The sequence below is a fragment of the Oncorhynchus clarkii genome, chromosome 1 (genome assembly GCF_045791955.1).
Source record: "Oncorhynchus clarkii lewisi isolate Uvic-CL-2024 chromosome 1, UVic_Ocla_1.0, whole genome shotgun sequence".
Taxonomy (NCBI): domain Eukaryota; kingdom Metazoa; phylum Chordata; class Actinopteri; order Salmoniformes; family Salmonidae; genus Oncorhynchus; species Oncorhynchus clarkii.
In genome coordinates this window covers 15,844,851-15,855,980 of record NC_092147.1, presented here as the reverse complement: position 1 = coordinate 15,855,980, position 11,130 = coordinate 15,844,851, and the positions used below count along the sequence as shown (strand labels likewise).

Sequence of the window (11,130 nt, the reverse complement as noted above, 5' to 3'; positions counted from 1 at the left end):
CCGATTTCCGATTGTTATGAAAACTTGAAATCGGCCCTAATTAATCGGCCATTCCGATTAATCGGTCGACCTCTAATCTCAACCCAATTGAGATGGTCTCGGCTGAGTTGGACCGCAGAGTGAAGGAAAAGCAGCCAACAAGTGCTCAGCATATGTGGGTACTCCTTCAAGACTGTTGGAAAAGCATTCCACATGAAGCTGGTTGAGAGAATGCCAAGAGTGTGCAAAGCTGTCATCAAGGCACAGGATGGCAACTTTGAATAATCTCAAATGTAAAATATATTTTGATTGGTTGGTTACTACATGATTTGTTGGTTTCTTTTTTGGTTACTACATGATTCCATGTGTGTTATTTCATAGTGTTGATGTCCTCACTATTATTCTAAAATGTAGAAAATAGTTTTAAAAAATACAAAACTTGAATGAGTAGGTGTGTCCAAACTTTTGACTGGTACTGTAAATTTCAAAAGCCATTTAATCCTCTAGTGGTACAGCCACATAATAACATGTAGCTGATCCAGATTAATAGTATCTTCTTCCCAGAACAACTGTCATACACAATATTTTGTTTTTGCCCAAAATACAGTATGTTTTATAGACTAAGGGGTAGTGGGTATTGTAGCATTCATGGACTCTATGGAGATTCATCTTTGTGTTTTTGTTTACCTGTTCCTCCACACTGTCACATACCAGTAATTACCTGGTTATTACATATGTGTAAAATGTGTATGATAAAAAGCATGAGTCATCAGGGAATTGTCATTGTGAGAGAGTTTACCAACTGTAATGACTTTACTCAAAGATGTGAAAGCATTTATGTCCCTAAGTGCTTGTTGAAGTGGGCAATTTCCTTTAAGATCCTCTTTTGACCTGTGCCTTGTTGCGTTATGGAAAGGGAACACAGAATATCCACTAGGTTACTATTTAGAAATAAACATAGTACATACATCGATCCCAGTATGCCCAAAACCTATACCAGCCTATAAATTATCTGCTGTCTCAATGTGTATGCCTTTTGTTCTTGGATGTATATCATATTTTATTATGGCATCTAGATTTAAATCCAATTCCTCTGTATTTTCCCAGATTTCTATTTGGCTTTGAGCTGAACAATTGTTTTGAGACAGAAAGAAACATTGTGAAAAAGATTATCCTCATTCACATTTGAATAAATGAAGGAAAATAATGTTGGTTTCCCGTGTGCCAATCTCGTTGAGAATAACCCACACACAATACTTTTCCGACGTGTGATCATTATCTTCCAATCATAATTATATTGATAGTAAACTCTTCTAGTTGATAGCAACTGATTTTATTTAACAACAATAAAAGTAGATTTTTGTCATTAATATCAATCAATCAATAAATCCATCCTCCTTCCTTTGTATTTGTGTAAACGTCAATCTTTCGTGCTCAACGCACTTACGTTGTGTGGCGCTAGGAAGTTCGTCACTGTTTGGAGTTCAGGCGCGTCTCGAGCTGTGTTTTCTGTTTAATTTCAGGTGCGGTTCGAATTTTGTTTAGGTTCAAATCTTGACTCGAAGCAGATACTGTGATCGCAAATATCCGCTTGGATAAACATATCACCGAGGATCTTGATCATATTCATTACTGGACCGAAGTCCATTTAGTCAGCGTAACTTGTGTCGAGATGAGTGTGGAGGCGTACGGGCCGAGTTCTCAAACGCTCACCTTCCTGGACACGGAGGAAGCGGAGCTACTTGGGGCTGATACCCAGGGCTCGGAGTACGAGTTTACCGATTTTACCCTCCCCAGCCAGACGCAAACTCAAGGCCAAACCCAGAGTCAGCTGGACAATCAGGTTTGTAATTCTTCATGTGAAGCTAGCCAAACTCGCATTCTTGCCCGCCATCAATTCCTACAACTGCTAACGCTAGCTAGCTAACGTTAATGTTAGCCAGCTAGCTACTACTAGCCATGTTCGCTAACTAGTTAACTCGTTTGCTAACATACACTGGTAAATTGTCAACTATGACTATGTAGCAATCACTGCTGGCTGGCTAGTATTAAAAAAGTAGCTATAACTAGCTAACGTCAGAAATATTATTTAGCTATCAAACCTCTACCTAGTGCCATAGCGATGCCTCCCATGTTTTTGGCATTGTTGCAGTCCTAATTCAACCATGGTCCATCTGTAGGTGAATGGTCCTGATGAAGGGCTTCACAATGGAGGAGTCGATGATGTGGCCAAGGCGAGCCAACTCCTTGCTGAGTTGAACTTCGAGGAGGATGAAGAAGACACCTATTACATCAAAGACCTCCCACTGCATGCCTGCAGGTAGGAGAGCGAGCCAAACACTTGATTACAAATGTATACGATTGTCCCACAGTATCAGACTGTTAAACAGCTATCACTAACATTGATTGGCTGCTGCCAACATACTGACTCAAATCTCTAGCCACTTTAATAATTAAAAATTGGATTAATAAATGTATCACTAGTCACTTTAAACAATGCCACTTTATATAATGTTTACATACCCTACATTACTCATCTCATATGTATATACTGTACTCTATACCATCAACTGCAACTTGCCTATGCTGTTCTGCCATCGCTCATCCATACATTTACATGTACATAATCTTATTCATTCCTTTATACTTGTGTGTATAAGGTAGTTGTTGTGAAATTGTTAGATTACTTGTTAGATATTACTGCACGGTCGGAACTAGATGCACAAGCATTTCGCTACACTCATATTAACATCTGCTAACCATGTGTATGTGACCAATAAAATTGGATTTGATTGGTTGAATTGTTAGAGTAACATGTGGACAAACACTTTTTATATATGCAACACCCTACTAACTAAGATTTAGAGTTTGCTAATAAGGTAACATATTTCCTTTTTTGTAATATAAAAATATTTTAACTCTGTTATTGTTTTCTGCGCCCAATGCACCCAATACATATGTATGTCATATAAGGGCCTTTGCTATGTTTATTTTTTCAGTTACTGTGGCATCCATGATCCTGCATCTGTGGTGTACTGCAACACAAGCAAGAAGTGGTTCTGCAATGGACGTGGCAATACTTCTGGCAGGTATGCAACACTCCAGTGTCTCATACACTAAAAATGTGTATTCATAACATGCATTTGTATTTATTATTGATCCCCATTAGCTGCTGCCAGGGCAGCATCTACTCTTCATGGGGTCCAGCAAAATTAAGGCAGTTTATACAATTTTGAAAGCATTACAATACATTCACAGATTTCACAGCACACTGTGTGCCCTCAGGCCCCTACTCCATCATTACCACATATCTACAGTACAACATCCCTGTGTACATGTGTATAGTGTGTATGCATGTGTCTGCCTACGTTTGTTGCTTCAGTCCCGCTGTTCCATGAGGTACATTTTTATCTGTTTTCTTTTCAATCTAATTTTACCACTTGCATCAGTTACTTGATGTGGAATAGAGATCCATGTAGTCATGGCACTATGTAATTTAGTGCGCCTCCCATAGTCTGTTCTGGCCTTGGGGACTGGAAAGAGACCTCTTGTGGGTTATGCATGGGTGTCCGAGCTGTGCGCCAGTAGTTCAAACAGACAGCTCGGTGCATTCAACATGTCAATACGTCTCATAAATACAAGTAGTGATAAAGTCAATCTCTCCTCCACTTTGAGCCAGGAGAGATTGACATGTATATTATTCATATTAGCTATATGTTGTTCGTCCAAGGACCAGCCATGCTGCCCTGTTCTGAGCCAATTGCAATTTTCCTATGTCCCTTTTTGTGGCACCTGACCACACGACTGAACAGTAGTCCAGGTGCAACAAAACTAGGGCCTGTAGGACCTGCCTTGTTGATAGTGCTGTTAAGGTAGAGCAGCGCTTTATTATGGACATACTTCTCCACATCTTAGCTACTGTTGTATCAATATGTTTTGACCATGACAGTTTGCAATCCAGGGTTACTTCAAGCATGTTAGTCACCTCAACTTGCTCAATATCCACATTATTTATTACAAGATTTAGTTGAGGTTTAGTGTTTAGTGAATGATTTGTCCCAAATATAATGCTTTTAGTTTTAGAAATATTTAACTTATTCCTTGCCAACCACTCTAAAACTAACAGCAACTCTTTGTTAAGTGTTGCAGTAATTTCAGTCGCTGTTGTAGCTGACATTTATAGTGTTGAGACATCTACATACATAGACACACTGGCTTTACTCAAAGCCAGTGGCATGTCATTAGTAAAGTTTGAAAAAGGTAAGGGGCCTAGACAGCTGCCCTGGGGAATTCCTGATTCTGCCTGGGTTATGTTGGAGAGGCTTCCATTAAAGAACACCCTCTGTGTTCTGTTAGACAGGTCATTCTTGGTCACAATATAGCAGGGGGTGTAAAACCATAACACATACGTTTTTCCAGCAGCAGAATATGATCAATGATGTCAAAAGCCACACTGAAGTCTAACAAAACAGCCCCCACAATCTTTTTATCATAAATTTCTCTCAGCCAATCATCAATAATTTGTGTACGTGCTGTGCTTGTTGAATGTCCTTCCCTATACGCATGCTGAGTCTATTGTGAAATTGTTTTCTGTAAAATAGCATTGTATCTGGTCAAACATGATTTTTCCCAGAAGGGTTGGTAACAAGCTGATTGGTCGGTTATTTGAGCCAGTGCAGGGGGCTTTACTATTCTTCGTGGAATGGCCTTTTGCTTCCCTCCATGCCTGGGGGCACATACTTTTTAGTAGGCTTATATTGAAAATATGGCAAATAGGAGTGGCAATATCATCTGCTATTATCCTCAGTAATTTTCCATCCAAGTTGTCAGACCTTGGTGGCTTGTCCTTGTTGATAGGCAACAATTTTTTCACCTCTTCCACACTCACTTTACTGAGTTCAAAATTACAATGCTTGTCTTTTCATAATTTGGTCAGATATACTTGGATGTGTAGTGTCAGTATTTTGTTGCTGGCATGTCATGCCTAACTTTGCTAATCTTGCCAATGAAAAAAATCATTAAAGTATGAATGAGTCATCTGATTCAATGAATGATGGCGCTTAGTTAGCTTTTTTTTCCCCAAAATATAATTTACGGTGATCCAAAGCTATTTACCATCATTCTTGGTCATTATGTTTATTTCATAGTGTAGTTTCTTCGTCTTTTTATTCAGTTTAGTCACATGATTTCTCAATTTGCAGTACGTTTGCCAATCGATTGTGTAGCCATTCCCTTTGCCTCAACCCTCTCAACCATACAATTTTTCGATTCCTTATCAATACACTGCGATTTTAGTCATTTTCTTAATAGTTGCATGCTTATTAGTATCTGGAGTAAGCAATTTCACCACAGACCAACAGATTTTCTTTGCTTCAACAACATAGGAATCACTACAAAATGTATTTTATGACCTCTTATACACTATAATAGGCCCAGCCTTCAGAACTTTGGTTTTCCTAGATATGGCTACTATATTGTGATCACTACATCCGATGGATCTGGATACTGCTTTCAAGCTAATTTCTGCAGCCTGGTAGGTTAACTGATAACCTGAACCAGGTTGCAGTCACTGGTTACAGTTTGAAGCTTTTTCTTGAGTGGGTGGCTTGATGAAAGCCAGTCAATATTTAAATCACCTAGAAAATATACCTCTTGGTTGATGTCACATGCATTTCACACATGTTATCCAGATACTGACTGTTCGCACTTGGTGGTCTATAGCAGCTTCCCACGAGAATGGACTTTAGGTGAGGCAGATGAACCTGTAGCAGTATTAGTTCATCAGTATTTAGCTCTCTAATCTTTACAGGAATGTGGTTCTGAATATAAGCAGCAACACCTCCACCATTGGCATTTCTGTCTTTTTTTTGTACATTTTATAACCATGTATTGCTATCACTGTATCATCAAATCTATTATCTAAGTGAGGTTCAGAGACAGAATATGAATATCATATTTTACTAGCATGTTATTGATTTCATGAACCTTGTTTCTTAAGCTACATATGTGTACGTTAATGTGGGCTATTTTGAGCACTCAGCTTACATGCGTGTGCATGTAAGTTGATACTCTCCCATGCTCTCATTCAGCCACATAGTGAACCACTTGGTGAGAGCCAAATGCAAAGAGGTGACTCTGCACAAAGATGGGCCACTGGGCGAGACGGTGCTGGAATGCTACAACTGTGGCTGTCGCAACGTCTTCCTCCTGGGTTTCATCCCCGCCAAGGCCGACTCGGTGGTGGTGCTGCTGTGCAGGTGTGTACAATCAGATGAAAAGGGGGGAATGGTGGCTAACAGTGGGTGTGATGTGATGGACTGATTCTGCATGTGTGATTACCATAGATTTGACAGTATGTGTATTGCCATAGATACCATGATTTAAGCATAAGTATGTAATATTATGGCAAGAGAGCAAGACAACCATTTGTCCATGAACAGACTTTCGATAATGCAAATATATGTTGACAGTATCCATATGTTTGTGCTACTAGGCAGCCATGTGCCAGTCAGAGCAGCCTGAAAGACATCAACTGGGACAGCTCCCAGTGGCAGCCACTGATCCAGGACCGCTGCTTCCTGTCCTGGCTGGTGAAGATCCCCTCAGAGCAGGAGCAACTCCGGGCCCGCCAGATCACAGCCCAGCAGATCAACAAGCTGGAGGAGCTCTGGAAGGTACTAGGCTGGCTTAACCTATCCAGAGCCATGAAGTAGACATAGCTTAACCTCAGAAATAATCATATAACACCACAGCATCTGACATACTGGGCAGGGGAAGCCCCCACCTATCAGTAGCTGTAGAAGGAAGCAGTCAGTGTTCCCATATATGGACATGAAGGAAAGCATGAACTTGTGCATCATCCTCTCGTCTCAGGATAATCCCACGGCCACTCTGGAGGACCTGGAGAAGCCCGGCGTAGACGAGGAGCCCCAGCATGTGCTGCTGCGCTATGAGGATGCCTACCAGTACCAGAACATCTTCGGCCCCCTCGTCAAGCTGGAAGCTGACTACGACAAAAAGCTGAAAGAGTCCCAGGTACAGCCTCCACATCCCCCTTAGATAATCCATTAACTCCCCTTTAAGTCAACATGAGGGCAGTCACAACTGCGTCTACTGTGCCACGTTCTACTATAACGTACACATTCTATGCAGTATAAGTTTACTTATGTCTTGTGTGAGGTGAAATTATAATGGTGGAAACCTTGCCGTAACCCTGCCAAATTTATGAAATCAGTGAAAATGTTCAGGGAAGGATGCAAGTTCAAAGAAACATAAATTGTACTTGAACATAGCAGGGTGGCTGGGTTGTTTTTTATGTAGCTAATGACAGTATGACTAATTTGTTATACATTTTTTCCCCCTTTGTTCTCATCTGTAACTCTTCACAGACCCAAGATAATATAACAGTCAGGTGGGACCTGGGGCTAAATAAAAAGCGGATTGCCTATTTCTCCTTGCCCAAGACGGATTCAGGTGGTAATTATTTCAATGGGCTTTTCTCTGTCTGCCAGTGGTTCTGTTGTGCATAGAGAACCCACGCATCCCATACCTGCATCCCCAGTGGTGTGTGTGTGTTTTTGTGCTGGCCGTTTTGTGTACGGTATTGTATTTTGTCCACCTCCTTGGAACCATTATTCATATATTTTTGGATGTACTGTAGGTTTGAGCAAAGCGTTTCTAACTTCTCTGTTGTGGTTGTTTGCACAGACATGCGGCTGATGCAAGGAGATGAGATATGTCTGCGCTACAAAGGAGAGCTGGCCCCACTCTGGAAGGGCATCGGCCATGTCATCAAAGTCCCAGACAGTATCCTTTAACTGAAAGATCACTCTGAAGAAAAACACATTTTCTTCACAGTGGTTGCTCATCCCTACCTTTTGATCTCAGTGTTCCCTTTTTTAGCAAATAGGATCCACATCTCCATCTTTCCTTTTCCATGATGGGGTCAGGGGGAAAAGTTGTTTTGCGTCTCAACTCGTCAGCCAATCTGAACAATCTCAATGTCTCAAACGAAAACTAGTTTTTGGGTCGCCATCGCAAAACGTAAGGTAAGCAGTCTGAGGCTAGCCACGTTATTGGGTTGTAACGTTTAAAGCCTTGCATAAAGAAATCATATTTTATTGGGAGATAGTTAAAGAGCTAGTCTACCATAGCACTCCCTTTGGAGAGGCCCATCCAGGGGTTATCACCCCTCTAGATTGCACTCCCGCTAGTGTATCTGATGTATGCTAATGTTGGGAAAATCTACAGTTTTGTAGACCTTTCATCCCTACTATTAACCCCGTTCAAGGGGAGAGAAAAAACCCCATCTTTTTCTTTCTACCATTCCACAAAGAAAGGCTATTTTGCTGTACTTATTTCCTTAGCACCCTTTGTGAAAGACTATGGAGATGAGATTGCTATAGAATTGCGCAGCAGTGTTGGAGCTCCTGTGGAAATACCCCACAACTTCCAGGTGGATTTTGTGTGGAAGTCCACTTCCTTTGACAGGTACGAATATTTAATCAGTTCTACTTTGGTTTTTGATGCTCTGATGTTTTTAACGTGACTTGATTTCCAGAGAGTACTGATTGCACAGCTAAAGCTTAATTTCACACGAATTATCACTAACATAAATTCTGTTGGTTATACATTAAAGTATTTCATGAATAAGACACGAAATGAAGGTACTAGCTTGTATTATCATTGTTAACCACATCACTCTTTATCTCCACTATAACCCATTGGTTTCCACTGGGTTTCAGAATGCAGAGTGCCCTGAAGACCTTTGCTGTGGACGAGACATCCGTGTCAGGCTACATCTACCACAAGCTGCTGGGCCACGAGGTGGAGGATGTCATCATCAAGTGTCAGTTGCCCAAACGCTTCACTGCACAGGGCCTGCCTGACCTCAATCACTCTCAGGTCTGACCCCCGCTCCTGACACCTCACTGACCCACCTGACCATGGGGCCTGACACTTTTGAATTTCTAACCAATTCGTTTTAGTGAATGAATGATTATAAAAGGAAGACATTTCCTCTTGATAGCAATGCCGTCTTATAATCAAGAGGTACTTCATATGAAGTTAAATGTTAATTTCCCGTACTTCCATGTGCTTGTCTTTATGTGCAACGTTCATAAGTGTTTTGGCTTTGATTTGTGTGTTAAAATAGGTGTATGCTGTGAAGACTGTGCTGCAGAGACCCCTCAGTCTTATCCAAGGCCCCCCCGGCACTGGGAAAACGGTCACCTCTGCCACCATAGTGTACCACCTCGCCAGGCAGGGCAATGGGTAAGGCAGTTCACACTCAGAATCTCACATTCTCATGATGTATTTGTTAAAAGCAAGTCATTTTAGTGGAAGCTCTTATCCACAGCAATTAAAGGTAGGCTATGTACAAGAAGGCTGAACATCAAAGCGAACTATGAAAGTATGCTATAGCATCTGCTCGTTGTCATTGCATTCTGCATTCATTCGTTGTGTGTTTGGTTCTGCAGGCCCGTGCTGGTGTGTGCTCCCAGTAACATCGCAGTGGACCAGCTGACTGAGAAGATCCACATGTCTGGCCTGAAGGTGGTCAGGCTGTGTGCTAAAAGCAGAGAAGCCATTGACTCCCCTGTCTCCTTCCTGGCCCTGCACAACCAGATCCGCAACATGGACAGGTGGGGCATGCTGGGAAATGAAGTCCTTTTTTGCCTTTTTTCCCCGCACCGTTCTGAACTTGAATTGTACTGCTGTAGTGGTGCTGTCATAATCACTGTGGTTAATATCTTGAGCAATGTATTAGCCTTGTTTAAATATCAAATAATGAAGAAACGGGACGGATGCATTTGTTAACTGCTTCAATAGAACCATTGAATAGTTCTGCCAGATTTGCTAGTAGGGGTCATGCTTAGTTTTCTGTCCTTGCCAAGTGTTACTTTTTAATATAATGACTGTAATTCTGTGTGTTGCTAATGACTCAACGTGCTGTGACCCCAGTATGCCAGAGCTCCAGAAGCTGCAGCAGCTGAAGGATGAGACCGGGGAGCTGTCGTCCGCTGACGAGAAGCGCTACCGGGCCCTGAAGCGCACCGCTGAGAGAGAGCTGCTCATGGTGAGGAGGACACTTAACACTACCACTTTTGTCGCCCAATAAGTCACGGCAGTTACAACAGTCTTATGAGAACAGTACGGCAAGTCCTGTGATGTAGAATGTTTTTTGACCTAGTGACGATATGGGTTCCCCATTCCTCTAATTTTAAACCAACTGATAACCTGTTTGCCACTGTCCCTCATTAGAATGCAGATGTGATCTGCTGTACCTGTGTGGGGGCAGGAGACCCCCGTCTGGCCAAGATGCAGTTCCGCTCCATCCTAATCGATGAGAGCACCCAGGCCACCGAGCCAGAGTGCATGGTGCCCGTGGTCCTGGGTGCCAAGCAGGTACACACAAAAACAACTATTTATGCTTAAGATTGGTAAAATCCCAATGTTCTTTGCATTGACACTTTTTGTCAAAACATGTCAATGGTTCAACACAGGCAGTTTTTATGTGACCTACTCAATCCAGACTTAAAAAAAAAAAAAATTGAGCCAAAGAAATGGACATGGTCTGTTTAAAAGACTGTACCAGACAATGTAATTTCCCAGTGTTGATTTCACTACAGCTCGGGAGAGGCTTAACATTTCTGGTTAATTGTCATTTAATCGTTAACTCCCCCTCCACAGCTCATTCTGGTGGGAGACCACTGCCAGCTGGGCCCGGTAGTGATGTGTAAGAAGGCAGCCAAAGCAGGCCTGTCCCAGTCTTTGTTTGAGCGTCTGGTGGTGCTGGGCATCAGGCCCATCCGTCTGCAGGTGCAGTACCGCATGCACCCGGCCCTCAGTGCTTTCCCCTCCAACATCTTCTACGAGGGCTCCCTGCAGAACGGAGTCACTGCTGGTGAGTTAGATGTTTTTTTTACCAAGCTTCTTGCTCATATTATAGCTTTTGAATTGGTCATATGTACAACAATAATTAACTTATTATTAGCAATGTACTGGTGCCTACTAACATTTCCCCACAAAATATACAGAAGAGCAACTAGAAACGTTTCTGTAGAAACCATGTTTGTTTGCAATCTAGAAGTAGCAGTGTATGGATTCAAGCAGTGTTTCAGATTCCAATGAGTTTGTGTTCAAACACTG

At 41.9% G+C, this 11,130-nt stretch overlaps 1 protein-coding gene across 2 annotated transcripts in view; it reads left to right on the top strand.

Moving 5' to 3' along the window:
- Positions 1 to 1,442: 1,442 nt before the first annotated feature.
- The window catches only part of LOC139369666 (regulator of nonsense transcripts 1), a 20,187-nt gene continuing 10,499 nt past the window's right edge, over positions 1,443 to 11,130 (top strand). Inside the window, exons 1-15 of one of the 2 annotated variants that reach the window (XM_071108960.1) lie at positions 1,443 to 1,822; positions 2,160 to 2,299; positions 2,979 to 3,068; positions 6,069 to 6,236; positions 6,473 to 6,653; positions 6,853 to 7,014; positions 7,368 to 7,455; positions 7,687 to 7,785; positions 8,346 to 8,469; positions 8,724 to 8,883; positions 9,134 to 9,252; positions 9,459 to 9,623; positions 9,943 to 10,057; positions 10,243 to 10,386; positions 10,672 to 10,885. In XM_071108960.1, coding sequence (XP_070965061.1) covers positions 1,652 to 1,822; positions 2,160 to 2,299; positions 2,979 to 3,068; positions 6,069 to 6,236; positions 6,473 to 6,653; positions 6,853 to 7,014; positions 7,368 to 7,455; positions 7,687 to 7,785; positions 8,346 to 8,469; positions 8,724 to 8,883; positions 9,134 to 9,252; positions 9,459 to 9,623; positions 9,943 to 10,057; positions 10,243 to 10,386; positions 10,672 to 10,885 — 2,140 coding nt within the window. In that variant the 5' untranslated portion in view covers positions 1,443 to 1,651. The remainder of the gene's footprint in view (positions 1,823 to 2,159; positions 2,300 to 2,978; positions 3,069 to 6,068; positions 6,237 to 6,472; positions 6,654 to 6,852; positions 7,015 to 7,367; positions 7,456 to 7,686; positions 7,786 to 8,345; positions 8,470 to 8,723; positions 8,884 to 9,133; positions 9,253 to 9,458; positions 9,624 to 9,942; positions 10,058 to 10,242; positions 10,387 to 10,671; positions 10,886 to 11,130) is intronic. The other variant, XM_071109029.1, reaches the window with a different exon arrangement.